Raw genomic sequence first — 20,662 nt, 5'->3', positions numbered from 1 at the left:
GTAAAATAGTGTGGCAAATTTTCTAGCTTCTGGGACTGCCTTCTACGCTGGTCTAATAAATCATGCAGAAATGTGTCAAATAAGATCCTTCATTACTCTGTGGAATACGAGAAGAAATTCAAGTAATAGAAGCTCCTCGCCCAGTATTTTAAGCCCCATGTAATTCTCTGGTCTTCATAACTAGCCTCATCCACATTCTAGGAATAACTCTGAGGGTGTCAGTTACCACTGCAGTTACCATTGATTCTTAAGCACAGTTATGACATATGTAACATGAAACCTGTTCTTACTTTAGAATAAACATTATGGCTGAATCAATTATTTATAACTTTAAACTTAGTTAAATTTCAATTCTTTATTGCTATCTACTTTTTATATTTCTACTCCTCTCCACACAAACACATACAAAAGAGGGGATACCTAGTGAAATGAAAAGAGCCGGGGAATAAGTGGATCGGAGTTTCACGAATGCCACTAAACAGACCGTGACCTTGGGCAAATCACGTCATCTCTCTGGACCCTATTCTGCATTGCTATAGCAAGGAGTTGAACTAAATTATCTTTAAAGTCTACTGTAGTTCTTATGGTTATATTATTTTAGAAGTTAATTTCAAATGTTTTTTCCTTCAAGTGCAATGAATTGTTTTGTTTTTGTAGTAGTAATACTTTTTTGGCATTTACTGGAAAGAAGTGAGAGAATAATTTCTTTCAAAGGATCAGAGAATCTTCCTCCCTCCCCTCAATTTTCTTTTCTTTTTTTTTTTTAATGGAAACTCACTATAAAACAAAACTATGAAAAGGCATATAAAATGAAAAATAATTATTCATAACTACAGTTAAACTTTTTGGAAAGTATTTCACATTTTCATATTTATTTTTCTTGGATATTGTCCTATGTCAAAGCATATATATCCACCAAGTCAATGTTTATGGCAATAGTATTAGGATATGCCATAATTATTAACCGATCCAGTGGCACAACAGTTAAGCACACAGCTGCTAAATGAAAAGGTTGGCAGTTTGAACTGACCCAGCAGCTCCACAGGAGAAAGACTTGGCAATCTGTTCCAGTAAAGATGACAGCAGAGAAAACCCTATGAAGCAGTTCTACTCTGCCACATGGGGGTCGCTATGAGTCAGAAATTGGCTGAGCAGCACACAACAACTCCTGTTGATGGACATTTGGGTTTTTCCACTTACTATTATAAATAATAACTATGAGGAATATCTTGTACAAATATCCTTGTGTCCACTTATTTCCAAAGGATAAACTTCTAGAAATGAAAACTTTTGAATCACAAAGGTATACACATTTTACTTTTACTCTTTTTTTTTGATGTTGCTAGAATTCTGTCCTCAAATGTTAAGACTCTCTTCTTGATGGTACTTTATCCATTTCTGATCAGCCTTTCATGACAAGCATGCATCTGTTGTTATTGGGAAGTGGTTAATAGGAAGTTAAAATTTGAAATGCATGTATTTTGATAAAAGAAACTTTGCAGTCTTAAATAAACTTACTGTTATTTTTAGATTTATTTATCATGTTAAATGTAGGCATTTGAGTATTGATGTTTCAAGTTTGATGTCACATACATTTTAGTTTGTCAGTTATTATTTTGCTTTGGGATTGCAGGGTAAATCACTAGAGATCATGTACATTTTTACTGGTTTCTAAATTTCCAAATGGCCTATATGTAAACTATATGTAAACTCATTTTTACATAACAGTTATAATTTTGATACTTTTGTAACTTCGTTTTTGCTTTAAGAAAGCTGTTTTGAAACGTCATTTTCAAAATTTACATGCAGAACCAATTTATCAGGCTTTTCAGTCTTACAGAGATTTTGATGGTTTCACTACTATGAAAACATATATGTTTAAGCATTTGTGCTATCATTTTATAAAGACCTTTGTGCTTTCTCTTCATTAGGTATGCATTCCTCAGCAGCAACTGAGCTGTTTGTTACTGGACCTTTGCCAACCACTGGAACGCTTCCACCATCTGCCCTCTCTGCTTACCAGCATCCTACCACCTTTAGCAACAGAAACTTTGCTACCACCTCACCTTTGGTGCTTCAGGATTCAACTTTTAACACTACATCAAATGGAATTTTAAATCCTCATGATCCTGTGCTACAAATCAAGACTTCCCAGGGAACTGTTCCAACTGCTTTGGCATTTGAGCGCCTGGGCAGTTCTGCGTTAAGTAACAGCATACCACCTCAGTCTTCAACATATCGCTCAGCTCAAGAGTCTGCACCCCATCTTTTACAACCTCAGTTTAGTTTGTTGCCTTCTGCACTTGGAGGAGCCCAGCAAACTCCTCAAGCCTACAATCCAACTCTCTTTTCTAGCTCTACTGCATCCATTGAAAGAGCTCTTCTTCGAGAATGTAGTGTTATTAAACACCATCAGCGGCCTTCAGGTACCCAGTCTATTCAGGCACAACTGACTGGTTCGCAGCATTCCTTACATAGTTATCTATCAAATGCAAGTGTAGTTAATTTTCAGGAAACAACCAGACAGTCATCTTTATCCTGCAGCTCAGTTGGAGATTCTACTCAGGTGAGCAATGGAGGATTGCAACAAAAGACCTCCCAGGTCTCAGTGGAACTTGCTGAGTCTTATTCATCTGCAATTCCATCACCAGGGTATCCTCCTTCTACAAAAGTAAAAAACTGTTCTATGAAACAACCACCAAGGTCAACTAAGACCCCCAAACCTCAAAGTGTAATTCCGCCTTTGCAAACACTAAGCTATTCCAAACCCTTACATAACCAGAGTTCTGTAATACCAGGACAAGCACAGATTTATTCTACAGCGCAGCTACCAAGCCTTTTATCAGTTAGTCAGTCCCAAAATTATGGTTTAGTGCAACCACATAATGTGCCATCTATTGTTCATTCACAGGTTTATAGGTCTAGCAAGGTTGAGAAGTTGCCATCCTTATACAAGACATTGACTTTTTCTGGGTCATCTCAGACTATAACTTCTGAAAATCAGACACTTAGTTATTCTCCTAATGAGCAACAGGTATTATCTTCAGTTACAAGTGAGAATTACCCTGCCCAAACAAGAGATCTGTCTTCAGCTAGTCAGTCTCAAAGTTATTCATCTGGTCACTCTCAGAGTTTATCACCAGTTAGCCAGTCACAGGTTAGCTATTCATCTCAATCACAAGTTTTGTCAGTTAGTCCTTCAGAAAGCTATGCTTCAGGGCAGTCCCTAACATTAACAGCCCCTTCTCTTTCTTATTCTTCTGCCTCTCGTTCTCAGAATTTGCCAGCATCTAGCCCAAACCAGAATTACATTTCTTTGCATTCTTCCCAAAATTCTCAGACCCAAGGGTCATCATCTCCCCAGTCCCAAAAGTATTTGCCTGCTGTCCAGTCAACATCTTTTGCATCCTCTACTCATTGTCAGACATTACAGAATAATATACCTTCCCCTGATGCAAAGTCTTACTCGGAAAGAAAGCTTGACTCAAATGTTTATACATCTTCAAAGGAAGAAAATGATTTTCCAATGCAAGAGTTACAGGTATTACAACCTCAAACATCTCTTGAGTCATCAACCCAAAGGCTGTCTGATGGGGAAATTAATGCCCAAGAATCAGCTTATAAGGTATCAAAGGCAGATGACAGGTATTCTCAGAGTGTAATCAGAAGTAATTCTCGTCTTGAAGATCAAGTTGTTGGGATTGGTCTACAAGCGTCAAAAAAAGAAGAAAGCATGGGTGGATCAGTGACACAACTTAGTCAGCAAATTGGCCAGGTCAATAATACACCAACCCTGGATATTAAGAAGGCAACTAATTTAATGCAAGCTCCACAAATAAGCTTGAATACTAAAGACCTCAATGAGCAACATTCTCTTATGCGTAAGGTCCCTGAAGCCAAGATCCAGGAACAGCATGATCAAATAATTAATGCTTCATCGCAGATCCAAATTCCAATTCATGCTCTAGGGCATGGCCATCAGGTGTCTGTTCCTAATACACAGGTCCTTTTAGACTCTGCTTGTGATTTACAAATTCTTCAACAGTCATTACTGCAGGCAGGTTTAGGACAAGTAAAGGCATCGTTACAAGTACAGCGTGTTCAAAGTCCTCAGCAAATAGTACACCCTTTCCTTCAAATGGATGGTCATATTATTCAGAGCAATGGCGATCAGCAGCAGCTCCATCCTCAAAATTCTGAAATTATGAAAATGAACCTCTCTGAGTCTTCAAAACCATTACAACAGCATCTAACAACCAAGGACCATTTTAATGAAACAAATCAACATGAGTCCAAGAATCAGTTTGTTTCTCTTGGATCAATATGTTTCCCTGAGGCAATGCTTCTCAGTGATGAAAGAAATATCTTATCAAATGTAGATGATATCTTAGCAGCTACAGCAGCAGCTTGTGGAGTTACACCTTCTGAGTTTTCCAGGTCAACTTCAAATGAAAGTATTCAGGCTGTTGAAGAAGGTGATTCTAAATCTCATTTTCAGCAGACATTAGATGTCAGACATGTGACTTCAGATTTTAACTCTATAACACCCACAGTGGGAAAGCCACATAATATAAACGAAATTTCTTTAAATGGATGTCAGATTGCCATCAATCTTTCACCAGTACCTACCCTTCAGTCAAAAATTATCCTTGATCAAAAGCACACTGAAACACGTGATCAAAATATAGCATCTAAAGTAACTTCATCAGTGGTTGGACCAAGTCATGAAGGCCAGGAGCAAAGTTCTGGCTCAGTCAAAAAACACTCTGCTACCAATCATGAATCTGAAGAAAACAGTGAAGTTCCTGTTGATAATACATTAAATAATAACAGAAACCAAGAATTTGTTTCTAGTAGTAGAAGTATAAGTGGAGAGAGTGCTACATCAGAGAGTGAATTTACCTTAGGGAGTGATGACAGTAGTGTGTCAGGGAATCCGACTAGGAGTGCAATTGCACCGCTGGCTATAGCCCAACCTGGGGATGCAATCAACGTCAAGATTGAAGAAGAAAACCAAGATTTAATGCATTTTAACCTTCAAAAGAAAAAAACTAAAGGAAAGGGGCAAATTAAGGAAGAAGACAACAATAATCAGAAACAGCTGAAAAGACCTACCCACGGCAAACGCCAGAATCCAAGGGGAACAGATATATATTTGCCATATACTCCTCCATCCTCGGAAAGCTGCCATGATGGTTATCAGCATCAAGAAAAAATGAGACAAAAGATCAAAGAAGTAGAGGAAAAACAGCCAGAGGTCAAAACAGGATTTATTGCCTCTTTCTTAGATTTTCTGAAATCTGGGCCCAAGCAGCAGTTTTCTACTCTTGCTGTACGAATGCCTAACAGGACTAGAAGACCGGGGACGCAGATTGTTCGTACACTTTGTCCCCCACCTCTTCCAAAGACTTTATCTACAACACCCGTGTCTTTAGTGTCTGAAACTGGGGTTAACAGTCCATCAGAAAAAATGGATAATGAACTTAAAAACTTGGAACATTTATCTTCATTTTCTTCCGACGAAGAAGATCCTGGAGTATCCAGTCACGATATTTATAAAAGTATCTCTACTACCTTAACTGCTTTGGATGCTACTTCTGATAAAAAGAAGAAAACAGGTAAGTTTTAAAAGTTAGATTCATAATTATGACTTTCATTATTATATTTCTAGCTATAGACTGGATTTTAAGCTTTCTTAGAGTAAAACAGTTCTGCAAATAAATTTTCAGGACAAAATGCATAGGTAGGTATCTTAGGGACTTATTTTTTTAAATGTTCCTTGCCTACAGGAAAGTGCTGGGTTTTATGTTGCGTAGTTCTGGTTTTTCTTGGCTTTCTGCCACATGCAGCATAACGTAAACAATATGCTATCCAGACTTCTCTAATGTGAGACATCTTGGGGTAGTTACAGATATAAGGCATTGTGTTGAGGGCCCTGTTGTGGTAATAACCTGGCACGTTTTCTTGCTACACCCATTTTACCTGAAGATTAGCACTTTACTATTAAATATGGTTACATTATATGCAGCATGCACTTTAACATTATTAACATAAAAATAATTTTGTGCTGGCTGCGGACTATATGCCCAGATATTTGAGTATGTGCTCCATTTTATTCTCTGCTTTCTTTCTTTCTTCCATCAAAACTGACATGTTTTAAAGAGTACTGCTTTATGTAAACAATTGACAGTAAAGTATAAAAATTACTATTTTAAGGAACATGCTAAGGAAAAAATATTTATAATAATGATATAGCTTCCACCTCAGTGCCAGGAACTAGTAGTAGTGTTGTGAGGAATGCATTGATATCTCCAATATACAGATGATGTAACTGAGAGTAAATAAACTGACCAGGTCCCCACAGTTAGTAAATGACAGAGCTGGACTCTGAACCCAGGACTGTTTGGCTCTGGAGCCTATATTCCTGCTCAGTTCTTTTGTATAAAGAGGATGGCGCTTTATGAGTTAAACCTTGTTTTTTGATGCCCTCTCTGTTTCTTTCTGGATGTGAGACTACTTTTTTTTTTTTTTAATAACTTTTATTAAGCTTCAAGTGAACGTTTACAAATCCAATCAGTCTGTCACATATAAATTTACATACATCTCACTCCCTACTCCCACTTGCTCTCCCCCTCTTGAGTCAGCCCTTTCAGTCTCTCCTTTCTTGACAATTTTGCCTGCTTCCCTCTCTCTCTATCCTCCCATCCCCCCTCCAGACAAGAGTTGCCAACACAATCTCAAGTGTCCACCTGATATAATTAGCTCACTCTTCATCAGTGTCTCTCTCCCACCCGCTGACCAGTCCCTTTCATTTCTGATGAGTTGTCTTCGGGGATGGTTCCTGACCTGTGTGAGACTACTTTTGACTACTAAACTAATATACGACAATTGCTATTCCAAGTAACCTATTAGCACAAATGTCTCATAATACATTTTTATAGAATTCTTATTTTGTCACAGAGGGGAATTAGCATAATGTAGTCAGTCATAGAATCAAAGACATTATGTATGAGGCTAATCCTGGTATGGCTTTACACTCCCTCCCCACTATTATATTTCTCTTACATTCCTAGAACAACTAAAACCGAAAACCAAACCCAGTACCTTCGAGTGGATTCTGACTCATAGCGACCCTATAGGACAAGTTAGAACTGCCCCGTCAAGTTTCCAAGGAGCGCCTGGTGGATTCAAACTGCCGACCCTTTGGTTAGCAGCCATAGCACTTAACCACTACGCTACCAGGGTTTCCTTCCTAGAACAAACCTTTTGTAATCTCTAGTCTAAAACTTTCTTCCAGACAGCCATTATCAGTATCTCAGTTAAAATCATCACCATCGATCTAGTCCTTGCTAGTTGGACTTTGAAGTTTCGAAACCCTTCCTCATTCCCATTGACTCTTCTCTAAGAACCCGTCATCTCTTGCTTAGACTATTGCAGCAGACTTCTAACTAGAATCCTCCCCAACAGTTTGTACACCAGTTCATCCTTTGCCCTGTCATCAGATTTATCTTTATAAAAAAAGGAAAGCTGATTGTTACTTCTCTGCTTCAAAACGCCTCTCTTTGCTTCATGAGAAAGAAATAAAAACAATACATAAAATTCTTTAAAATCTATCCCTTATATTTCTACGTTCTCACTTTTCCTTCTTCCATCATGACGGAATTTCTCATTGTTTATTAGACCTGTGAACCCCCTTCATAATTTTGAACTTTTGAACATGCTTTTCTCTATCTAGAGGGCTCTCTTAGTTCTTGAGATCAGCAGACAGACACTTAACCGTATTTTTACGCAAATAACGGTGCCTCCTACGTTCGTTTGCCAACCTTACTCTCTTCCAGGAAGTATTTACTCCTCTTTTCCTGAATCCCCCCCCCGCCAAAAAAAAACCTGTTGCCACTGAGTTGATTCTGACTCATAGCGACCCTACAGGTCAGAGTAGAACTGCCCCATATAGTTTCCGAGGAGCACCTGTGGATTCAAACTGCCGACCTTTTGGTTAACAGTGGTAGCTCTTAAGCACTATGCTGCCAGGGTTTCCTGAACCCCACAGTACTTAAATATTCATGAAAATGTTTATCTTTGTGTTTTAACTTATTTACATTTGTATATAATTACATTACATATGAGTCTCTTTAGGGCAGGGAAGTGTTATGGTTAAAAATTTAGGCTTTGAAGTTAAATCTCCTAGGGTTCAAATTCTGACTTAATAGTTGTGTGGCCTTAGGCCCTTAGCTCATCTATAAACTGGGATAATGATAAAGTATCTAGTACATAGTATGTGCCTCAAGGTGTTTTGCTTTGTTTTGTTTTGGGGAGGATTCAAAGACATAAAGCACTTAGCCTGACACATTAACTTATTTTGCTATGTTCATCTGGAGCCCTGGTGGTGCAGTGGTTAAGTGTTTTGCTGCTAACCAAAAAGCTGGCAGTTCAAATCCACCAGCCGCTCCTTGGAAACCCTATGGGACAGTTCTACCTGGTCCTATAGGGTCGCTATGAGTGAGAATCAACTTGATGGCAATGAGTTTATGTTCATCTGGTGGTGCAGTGGTTAAGCACTCAGCTGCTAACCTAAAGGTCGGCAGTTCAAACCCACTCAGCAGCTCCACAGGAGAAAAGACCTGGTGATCTACTCCTGTAAAGGTTACAGCCTAGGAAACTCTGTGGGGGCAGGAGTTCTACCCTGTCCTATGTGGTCATTATGAGTCGGAATTGACTTGAAAGCACACAACATGTTCATCTTCGTATTTCTGAGGCCTGAAACATAGTAGGTGGTCAATAAATGTTTGTTGATTGAATGAGGATATGTAAAAGAAAAATGGAACATTGGGATGGCTGTGGGTGAAAGTTAAGTAGCAGGGTTTTGCTTCAATTTTGTGGCTAGAATTCTGAGTTTTGCACACACGTCGCACAATGTGAAATAGTTGGAATGAGATCACAGAGAGGATATGATGGGCCTGTGGTACCCCAAATTCCATGAGTTCATGGTAAATAGGAAGTTTTAAGGGGGAAGGGTGATATTTCATTGATAGCAACCCTAAACACTTGTAAATTTCCTGAAATGTAGGCTTTTTGCTAGCTTTTATGTCCTGCTGCTACAGCCAATGTTAGCATATGAAGGAGATGTCCTTATATGAGAAGATATTTCCTCCTGTTTGTTGATTTTAAATTATTCAAATACCTAAAGAGCATATTCCTTGTTCTAAAATAACAGTGTTTTCTAGTAAATAATAGTAATTTTTGTGATGAAAGAACTGTCAAAAAATTATCTGTTACTTCCATTATTAAATTGCATTATGAAAAAAAAAACCAATGGAACCTTGCCTGGGATCAATGTAAACTAAATGCTAGACTTGGGCAAGATGGTGCACAGGTGCTTAACACAGTCATTTCTATGTTTACATTAAAATGACCAGTGGAATATATAAAGAGGTGAAGACTTGCTTGAATGCTGAGACTAGGGAAGAATGTCACTCTCACCAATACCTCTTCCTTTCAAATTGAGTTCAAATGCAGTATGAAACTAGTTTTTGAACTACTAAAATGTTTCCAAATCTATATCAAGTAATTTACATAGCCAGTGGAAGCAGTCTGTTAGGCTTATGCTAATAAAGTCTAACTAGTTTGCTTTTATTCAAAGTGAGTGGTATATTTTTTCAAAATAGAGGCCAAGCTAAAGAATATAGTTTTATTTCTTCTTTTCCAACCTACATCTTTTTCATTTCTTTTCTGGTTTTAGTATCTGGCTATTGGCTGGCGTCATAACTGAGTTGAGGAGTGTTGGCTCCTTTTCTTTTTTCTTCAAGAGATTGTATAGGAGTATTCCATAAATGTTTGGTTGAATTTGCCAATGAAACCATTTGTGTCCGGAGTTTTCTTTGTCAGAAAGTTTTTAACTATGAATTCAGTTTCATTGATACAGAATATCCAGATTGTTGGTTTCCTTTTGACTGTGTTTTGGTAGTTTGTATCTTTTAAGGAATTTGCCCATTTTATCTAAGTTGTCAAATGTATGGGCAAAGAGTTGTTAGTAGCATTCTGTATCTTTTTTTGTGTCTGTAGGGTCTGTAGTGATTATCCCTCATTTTTCCTGATGTTTTGCTTTGTGTCTTCTCTCTTCTTGGTCAGTCTGGGTAGAGATTTATTAATTTTATTGATCTCTTCAAGAAGCCAGTTGTTAGTTTCATTGATTTTCCTCTTTTCTGACAATTTCATTAATTTCTGCTGTTCTCATTTCCTTTATTCTGCTTGAACTGTATTTTTAGGAAATTTTAGAACTGAAAAGTATAGTATATGAGATTTAAAAATTCACTGGATGGACTCAATAGCAAAATGGAGAAGGCAGAATTTTTCTTTTTCTCTGCTGAGAGCTTACATATTTCCATTCATTTTGAGGCTAAGCTCACCTTACCTCTTGCAGCATAATTATAACAGCTGCTTTCAAGCCTTTGCCTGACAATTCCTATATCTGAGTTATTTGGGGATTAACATCTTTTGATTATGTTTTCACTTTGAGGACAGGTCACATTTTTTTCTGATTCTTTGGATGTTGAGTAATTTGGGGATTGTATCCTGGACATTTTGAGTATTTTAAGTCTCTGGGTTCTATTAAAATCCTCTGGAGAATGTTGATTTTTGTTTGTTTGTTATTAGCAGGTTCTGTTTCTGGGAATGGTGGTTCCAATGTTAGTTCAGTGTTCAAAGCCTTTGCCATGCTGCTTTGGATCTGTCCCACAAATGTGCCTCTCACCAGTTTGTTTGGAACTTGGCTAGTAGAGACTGTGTTCGTATCTCAAAACTTTTGCTGTGCTAGTTTGGGTATATCCTGCAGTTGTACAACTCGAGTGTGAAACTGGGATTTGTGTGGGTTCATACAGAATTAGATGATCCCATTCTTTCTCCTCTCAGATTTTTCCTCACGCTGCTGAACCCCAAGACCCCTTTCCTAGTCCTTTTTCTAGAAAGCTGGGATTTCTGAGTTTTAGCTGCGGCACAGGTCTGTGCAACTGGGGCTGCCCTTAGGGCAATGCAATGAGAAGAGAAAAAGAACACAGATTCACCCTACACTCTTCATGCCATAGGGACCTTGTTTCCAGTTTCCTCTGGCCAAAAAGACAGGTGTTCTGTCAGAGTTTAGCCAGGGTTTGTTCACTGCCACTGTAGTGCGGCTCAGTGACTCTGGCTGCCCTCTAGGCAGGGCTGAGAGAGAAAAAGGAAAAAACAAGAAACAGATTTAGCCTTGCATGGGGCTTCTTTCCCAGCTGCTCTGGCCAGAGAGGCTTCTTAGAGTTTTGTTGCCTGTGCACTGTTTAATTCTGCATAGGAGTCGCCCTCTGCAATAATACCAGGTGAGAAGAGATGAAAGAAACCTGGGAAACACTCCCTATGAATTTTTACTTAAGTTTGGGCCTCCCTCCCTACAAAATCTGTTCCTCTAAACTTGACTACCCAGAGTTAGGCCACACTTCACAGATTAAGGACACAGTCCTCCAGACTGCCAAGTCAACTAAGTTCAAGGGGTTCCCAGAACACCCTTACTTCTGACCAACTGACTACCAATTCAGGGGTTCCCACTCCTTCCCTCAGGTTTGACAATTCACTAGAGTGACTCTTGGGATACAGGACTTCTCTGCAGTTACTATTACAGATTTATTATAGCAAAAAAGAATACAAATTAGAACCAGCCAAAAGATGAGACCCATAAGGTAAAGTCTAGAAGAGTCCCAAATGTGAAGCTTCCCTGTCCTCTCCCCATAGTGTCAGGATGTGTCATGCTCCTGGCACATCGATGTACTGTCAATCAGAGAAATTTATCTGAGCTTCGGTGTCCAGAGTTTTTACTGGGGTTTCGTTACAGAGGCATGATTGATTGAGCCATTGGCTACACGACTAAACTCAATCTTCAGTCCCTTTCCTCTCCCCGGAAGTCAGGCTGATACCACTTTGGTGGGTCTTTCTGTGCCCCACCTCCCACATGAATTGCCTCATTAGCATAAACTATCAGGTGAAGTCTTGGAGGTCCTTCATGAATAACAAATACTTCAGTCACTTAGGAAATTCCAAGAGTTTAGAGGTTACCTCCCAGAAACTGAGGACTAAGGCCAAAGTCTTTGGTTAAAGTAATTCTTCGTTCTATATTCCCCTTACTGTTATTACTAACTTTTCAGTCTTCAGGTAGTTGCATTTTATATTTTGTTCTGTTTTTATTTGTAATCAGCGGGTAATAATGTGCTCCAGTGCACCGACTCCATCATGATTGGCACCAGAATTTTTAAAAATTCATCATTTTATCAATTATAGTTATTTCTTTCTGGTGCTCACATTGTCCTATAATGAGCCAGCAGGAGACCCTTCAACATTTTGGGATTTTGTTATTTCACTGAATTCATAAATAAATTTTAAGGGATAACTAATATCTTTGCAACATTGTCTTCTGTATATCTCATCCACTTATGGAATATGTTTTTCTGTTTATTCAGATCTTACTTCACATCCATCAGTATTTATAATGTTCTTACCACATAAAGTTTGTATAGTATAGTTTGAACAGTTTTTTAAATATACTTTTTCCAACAGTATTTTCTAATTGATTGCTGATGATGTGTGACAGTCACTGATTTTCATATCTCTATCTGTATTTGGTAATTCTGCTGAATTCTTATTCTGTTTTTCCAATGGATTCTCTTAGCATTTTTCAGTGGACAATTGTATCTTTTAAAAATAAGCATAGTTTTAGCTCTTATACTTTTTTTTTTTTAAACTTGTCATCATATTGGCTTGGGCCTCTAGTAAAATGTTAAATGTAAATCTAGTATAATGTAAAACTTGCAAAAGCCAGGACCTGTGTAAAGCAAAAACCTGTCAGAGAAGGAAAACTCAAATATTTTCCACTAACAGAGAGCCACAGAAAAGTGGTAAGACTGCACCTGTCAGAGGTGGAAAACCGGCAAGATCCAGAAAAACAAGGCAGTCCCCTAGAGTTCTGGCTTTCACAGGTTTCACTGTAGTAGTAAGCATCCTGGTCTCCCTGATGTTTTGTGTTATATGTAGTGTTTCACTATGAAATGTATTTGCTGTTGGTTTCTGGTATTTTAAATTCTTTAAAAATTTTTCCTTCTAGTTTGAAGCCTTAAGATTATGTATTTATTTTACCAACACTGGATGATGAATTTTGTCAGAGGTTGTTTTTAAGCTTCTTCTGACAAGTCTGCTCTCTTCTCCCCTTTCCTCTGTTAGTCTGTTACTGTGGTAAATTATTACTTGATTTCTTAATGCTTAACTTTATTTATTTATTTAAATTTCTACCATGGAATCTGCTTGATCATAATAAATTATCTTAATCCACTGCAAGATTTAATTTGTTAGTATTTTATTTGGGATTCCATATATTCTTAAATAAGATTGGCCTATAGGTTTTTGTGGGTTTTTTTCCCCCTTAATTTTGTTTACTTTGGTATTCAGGATTATGCTAGTCAGATAAATTGAGTTGGGAAACTTTTCATATTTGTCTAAGCTTTGAGAACACTTACTGCATATAACTGGGAGATTTGATAGAACTTTTTCTAAGAGTTGATCTGGGACTATCTTCCTGATTTTTTTCCTGAGGTCGTTTGGTCTCTCTGGGTCAATTTAAAAAGGGCAGATTTTCTAGGAAAATCATTCCTTTCACTTAAAAAAAAAAACTTAGATTTTAAAATTTGTTATTAAGTTGTACACAGTATCCCCTCACAAGTTTTTTATCTCCTTTGTTTCTATGATTATGCCCTTTCTGTTGTTCCATATGATGGTTCGCATCTTTTTCCTTACCAGTCTGTCAAAGGTTTGCCCATGAAATATTTCTTTTCAGAGAGCCAATTTACATCTTTTACTCCTGTTATCATTTTTAACTCATTTTTTTTGTTGTTAATTTCTGCTTTTACCTTCTTTCCCATCTTGTGTTTTTAATTTAATATTCTTTTCTGGCTTCTTGAATTTGTTGTTGTTAGGTGCTGGCGAGTCAGTTCTGACTCATGGCAACCCTATGTACAGCAGAAAGAAACACTGCCCGGTCCTATACTTCTCAAGTTTAATACTTAGTTTATTTTTGTGCATTTTTGTTTTCTAATGGATGGCCTTTAAACCCATATGTCTTCTTCTTTGCACCATATTCTGGCCCTGTCCCACTGGTTTTAATTTATAATGCTCGTGCTGATTTTTTCAAATGGTTTGTCCTTTCCATTCTAATTACCTTTTTAATCCAAAATTTATTTAGAATGGTGGGCTTTTTCCCCTTTTCCTCGAAGTTTTATTTTTATTTCTTGCATTCTTTTAGTATTAATTTATGGCCCAATAAGATATTGTGGTCAGGGAATATGGCTTGCATAATGTCTACATTTTGTGCTTTATTGAAATTTTGTTAGTGGGGTGGTACATGGTCAATATTTGTAAATGTTCCATGAGTACCAAGTGCTAATAGATTGTATTTGGTAATACTGTCCAGTCCTCTAAATTTTATTATTATTTAATATGATAAATGACATTGAGTTATCTAAGAAAATGTGTATGTTGGAGGACATGTCTAGAATTTGCCTTAAAATCCTCCAGCAAATATAAAAGGGATGGTGGATAGATGAAATAAGTATAGCAAAATGTTTGTGGTTGTTAACAGTTGGGCTATGGGGCTTATGAGTTTGTATTCTCTACTTTTGTATATGTTTGAATTTTTTAATAATACAATGTTTTTAAAAACCCTCTCTCTATCCTTATTTGTTTTTAGATTGCTTGATCTGTTGATTCCTGAGAAAGGTGTGTTAAAGTTTCCCACTATGTTTTACTTGCTTTTCTAATATTATTTACTTGATATGTTTTGAAGCCATGTAATTGGGTGCGTAAAAGTTTACTACAGTTTAACATGACAAAATGTTTCTTTTTCCCATAATAATATCCTTTTGTAATATAGCCATACTAATCTTCTTGTTAACATTTTCTTAGTATATTTTCCATGTCTTTCTTTTTCTTTCTCAAAATTTTTTCTTGTGACATATAGCACATGTATGAAAATATAGCACACTTAAAGAAAAACACACAGAAGAAATTTCCATAAATTTGAAAATCCAGACATTATTCAAGCCATATTTTCTGATCATAATGCAATAGTTTCATAAGAGAATAGCAGGCAGAGGGGAAGGGAGAGAGATGAAAGAAAGGATGAATAGAAGAAAGATACTTGCCCTTCTAAATAACTCTTGGCTTAAAAAGGAAATGACAACCTGTCTAAAAGGACAGAAGAGCAGCATATACTGAAACCAGTGAGATGTGGCCATGGTGTGGTACAAAGAAGAAATTTTGTGACTCTAAATGACATTCATTAGAAAGCAAGAAAGTTCACAAATAAATAGAGTATTAAATTAAATCTGAAGAATATACGAGAAAAGAATAAAAGCAGAAATTTAAAAAAATAAGTGAAAAATAAAAACAGGAACAAAAAAATGTAAGTTGGTTCTTTTTAAAGGCAAAGGTTTAATAGGCAAACCTTGAATACATTAAGAAAAAAAGCTGCAAATAACCATTTGGATCAAGAAAGAGGGCAAACTACAGAATAATTAATGACTTATAAAGCATATACAAGTATAAATCACTACCCAGATCAAGAAATAAAATGTCGCCAGCACCCTAGAAGCTACCCTGTGGGTCCCACTCATATTAAAACATTGTCATAACCCTGAGCGCTAACCACTGACTGACTTGGATGGTAATTACTTCCTTGCTTTACTTTTATCATTTTACCACCAGTGTATGCATCCCTAAAAACATTTTTGTTAGGCTTCTTTTAAAACTTTATATAAAGACAATCATACAGTATTTATTGTCTTGTTTCTCTTGTTCAATATTTGTAAGATTTATTTATATATTGTTGCATATACCCTTAGTTTATTTCCATTAGTAGTTGATTGCTTTATATGAACATGCCACAGTTTATTATTCATTCTTCTGTTGAGCATTTTGGCTTGTTTCCACATTTTAGCTTTTATGAATAATGTGGTTATGAATGGACCTTGGCCTTACTGATACACATGTGAAAGTATTTCCGATTTTATACCTTTAGTGGAATGACTGAGTCATAGGCTATGTATATGTTCAGCTTTCCTAAATAGTGCCATACTGTTTCTCCCAAAATGATTATATTGATTTATGCTCCGTCCACCAGTGTATGAGAGTTCCTCTTGTACCATATCCTCAGCAAACTTGGCATTGTCAGGCCTTTTCTTTTTTGCCATGTTGCTGGATATTTAATAGTTTCTTGATGTGGTTTAAATCTGCATTTCCCTGATTATTAATGACTGTGAACACTTTTTCATATTTTATAGGCCATTTGGATTTCCTCTTTTGTTAAAGCCTGTTGCCCTTTAAAAAATTTATTTGTAGGAGATTTTACTATGTTAGTTACATACAAGCAAATATCTCCTACTTGTGTTTTGGGTTTTTTTTTACACTTTTTATGGTGTCTTTTTGTTGAATACCTGTTGCCATCCAGTCGATTCTGACTCATAGCAGCCCTGTAGGACAAAGCAGACTGCCCTGTAGGGTTTCCAAGGCTGTAAATCTTTACCAAAGCAGATTGCCACATCTTTCTCCTGTGGAGCACCAGTGGGTTTGAACAACGACCTTCGGTTAGCAGCCCAGCACTAAATCATTGCATCACTAGGGCTCATTTTGTTGAATGTTGTTGTGTGCCAGCAAGTCGGCTCCGACTCACAGCAACCCTATAGGACAGAGTAGAACTGCCCCATTGGGTTTCCAAGGCTGTGACCTTTATGGAAGCAGACTGCCACATCTTTCTCCCACAGAGCGGCTAGTGGGTTCATACCACTGACTTATCAGTTAGCAGCTCAGCACTTAACCACTGCGCCACCAGGGCTCCCTTTTTTTGTTGAGAGGACATATCAGTCCTGTCCTTTACCTTTTAAAAATCTTAATAGTTTTACTTTTCACATTTATTCTGTAATCCATTTGGCCCAATTATGCCACACATTTATCGAAAATTCTTTTTCCAGAGTATTATAAGTATCTGTGTATATATGGGTCTGTTTCAGAGCTTTCTGTTCTGTTCCTTTGATTGGCCTTTCACTGGGCACTACCATCACTAAGTTAGTGTTCAAATTTTGCCACTGTCTCAAAATACTTTTTGGCAGTTTGTTTGAATCACGATCCAAGTAAGGTCCAAATGCTGTGGTTGATTGATATGTCTCTTAAAACTCTTTTAATCCATAGGTTCTCTCCTCCATTTCCTTTTGTAATTTACTTGTTGAAGAAAGTGGGTTTTCTGTAGCATTTCACATAGTGAGGATTTTGTTGATTACATCCTACAATGTGTTTAACATATTCCTTTGTCCTCGTATTTACTGAAAATTCATAGTTGGGTTGCCAGGCTTGAACAGACTTAGTTTCTTTTTGTGTTTTTGGCAAGATTACTTCATATATGCTAGTGTATTCTTCTTCCCTCAAGAGGCCCTCAGCATCTTGATTATCTCTCTTTTTGTGATGTCTAATAGCAATTGTTGATCAGCACCCAGATCCCTGAATTCATTATGGATTCAAAACTAATTTTTTAATTCTATCAAATCTTCTCTATTATCTACATTTTTAACAGCTTTAGTGATATATACCATGCATTTAAAGTGTACATTTTACCGGTTTTTAGTATATTCATAAGATTCTGGAACCATCACCATTATCTAATTTTAGAACATTTTTATCCCCAAAAAAAAACCTCATGTCCATTTGCAGTCACTCCTCACCCCCACCCTAGCTGTAGGCAACTATCAGTCTACTTTCTGTCTCCATATGCTTGCCTATTCTGGATATTTCATATAAAAGGAATCATAATATGTAGCCTTTTAAGACTGGCTTTTTACATTTAGCGTTTTATGAGTAATGTTTCTATGAACATTCATGTGCAAGCTTTTGTGTAGATGTATGCTTTATTTCTCTTGGATACACACCTAGGAGTGGAGTTGGCTGGATCATATGGCAACTCCGTGTTTAACATTTTGAGGAATGGCCAAAGTATTTTCCAAAAAATACTGTACCATTTTACATTCCCCTCAGCAGAGTATTAGAGTTCTAACTTCTCCACATTCTTGTGAATTCTTGTTGTCTGTCTTTCCGATTATAGCCATTAACACAATTTTAATGATATGTTGTTGGGTGTGGGGTTCTAGTTTATGAGTGTTATTTTCCTGGTACATTGATACTATTCCACTGTATTTTGACATTCATCCTTGTTTCATGTTACTGTTAGCCTTTAGCTCTGTTGAGAATGGAAGTCTTTTTTTCTTCTTCCTTGTGCTTGCTTTCAAAACTGAAAGTTTTATTTTCCTTCATTTTGTCTCTATCATTTATGGTTTCTTCCAACCTATCTTGCATTTTACTAATTCCTTCTTCAGCTGTGGCTGTTAGTCTATTAAACAAATTTTTGAGTTCTTAATTTCAATTATTATATTTTCCAGTTTGAGATTTTGTTCAAAAAACTGGAGTGTCACTTCTGATTTCCAATTCTTTGCTGAAATTAAGTTTGGCTTTTATCCCTACAAATATAGTAAGCATAGTTGTTTTTAGGTCTATGTCTGGTAATTTCACTATCTGGACTAGCTGTAGGTCTGTATCTGTTGTCTGTTTTGGTGGTAGTTCTCCTATTTATGTAGTCTTTTCTCCTAATGTGCTCAGTTACCTTTGATTAAATGCTTGATATTATATCCTAAATATTTGGAGAAATCATTTGAGTCCGAAATTGATACTCTCTCCCTTCATAGAAGATTTTCCTTTGCTTTTGTCAGATGCCTATCAGGGCTTGGGATTTTCTAGGGTATCTAGGCTGCAGCCCATATGATGCATGCCATGGACTCCAATGTTTTTCCCCTCTTGGCCACAAATACCTCTGGACAAAAGTGGCCCCAGACACCAGTTTCCCCTTTCTGAATATCCATCTTCTCCTGAATTTCAGCCTGGTGGTAGCTTATTTTCTTACTCATTCTTTCATGTTTTAAAGAAGAAATTGTTATACTTCAACTAATTTTTAAAATAACCTTTTGTTGGGTGGGCTGGTCAGAATTACCTTCTATCTTTAAAGACATATTTGGACTGAAATCTACCCTCTTTGTGGTTTCGTTTGGTTCTACCTGCTCTGTTTCTTTTTCTCTCCTTTCTTGTCTCTTGTTTACTGATTATTTTTTATTGATAAATTTTTCCTTCTACTACTCCTCAGATACTCAGATATGTACTATATAACTGAGTTATATACCGTGATATATGTGATAATTCTATGTTTAACATTTTGAGGAAGGGCCAGACTGTTTTCCAAAATTCTCGCACCATTTTACATTCCCACCAGCACTGAATGAGGGTTGCAGTTTTTCCACATTCTTGTCAATACTTGTTATTTATCTGCATTTTGTTTTAATTATGGTAAATATATATATATAACAGAACATTTACCAATTCAATAATTTTTACATCTACAATTCAGTGACATTAATTATGTTCATCAATGTTGTGCATCATTACCACTATCCTTTCCCAAATTATTCTACCACCAGTAATGGAAACTAGTGCCCCCTAAGCAATGACTTTCTGTTTTCCCCTTCCTTCCGTCTCTGATAATCACTAATCAGCTTTGGTCTTTATACATTTCCCTGTTTCATATAAGTGGGATCGTATGATATTTGACCTTTTGTCACTGACTTATTTCACTCACCGCATGTTTTCAAGGTTCATCCATGTTGTAGCATTTATCAGACTTCATGTTTTCTTTATGACTGAGTAATAGTCCTTTGTATGTATATACCACATTTTGTTTATCCATTTGTCTGCTGGATATTTAAGTTGTTTCCACCTGTTAACTATTGTGCATAGTGCTGAAATTAATATTGGTGTATGGGTTTGTGTTTATATTCCTGCTTTCAGTTCTTTTGGGTATGTACCTAGGATTGGGATTGCTGGATCATATGGTAATTCTGTGTTTAACTTTTTGAGGAACCAACAAACTGTTCTCCACAGTGGCTGTACTGTTTTGCATTCCCGCCAGCATTCTCCACATCCTTGCCAATACCTGTCATGGCCATTTTAGTAGGGGTGAGGTGGTATCTCATTATGATTTTGATTTGCATCTCCCTAATGACTAATGAGCTGTGGTGTCGCAGCAGTTAAGAGCTCAGCTGTTAATGAAAAGATTGGCAGTTTGAATCCACCAGCTGCTCCTTGGAAACCCTACGGGGCAGTTCTACCCTGTCCTATAGGGTTGCTGTGAGTCGGAATTTGACTCAATGGCAGTGAGTTTTTAATGACTAATGGGAGCCCTAGTGGTGCAGTGGCTAAGTGCTCAGCTGCTAACGAAAAGGTGGTTTGAACCCACCAGCCACTCCATGGAAGAAAGATTTGGCAGTCTGCCTCTGTAAAGATTTATAGCCTTAGAAACCCTATGGGGCAGTTTTGCTTTGTCCTGTAGGGTCGCTATGAGTCAGAATCAACTTGATGGCAGTGGGTTTGGTTTTGGTGATGACTGATGACATTGAGCATCTTTTCATGTGCTTGTTGGCCATTTGTATATTCTCTTTAGTGAATTTGTCTGTATTTTTTATTAAGCCATTCTAGTAGATGTGAAGTGGTATCTCATTGTGGTTTTGAT

The 20,662-nt window shown here is 37.1% G+C and overlaps 1 protein-coding gene across 11 annotated transcripts in view; it reads left to right on the top strand.

Annotated features, from left to right (window-relative positions):
* The window catches only part of QSER1 (glutamine and serine rich 1), an 82,347-nt gene that overhangs the window by 33,282 nt on the left and 28,403 nt on the right, over positions 1-20,662 (top strand). For all 11 annotated transcript variants that reach the window (XR_010322447.1, XM_064288321.1, XM_064288316.1 and 8 more), the window contains one exon: positions 1,932-5,618. Coding sequence is in view for 10 of the 11 variants with exons in the window: in XM_064288321.1 (XP_064144391.1) it covers positions 1,932-5,618 (3,687 nt within the window). In the remaining variant the exon portion in view is untranslated. The remainder of the gene's footprint in view (positions 1-1,931; positions 5,619-20,662) is intronic.

The sequence above is a fragment of the Loxodonta africana genome, chromosome 7 (assembly GCF_030014295.1).
Source record: "Loxodonta africana isolate mLoxAfr1 chromosome 7, mLoxAfr1.hap2, whole genome shotgun sequence".
Classification (NCBI taxonomy): Eukaryota; Metazoa; Chordata; class Mammalia; order Proboscidea; family Elephantidae; genus Loxodonta; species Loxodonta africana.
Note: the sequence above shows the minus strand (reverse complement) of the source record. Positions and strands in the feature narration are given on the sequence as shown.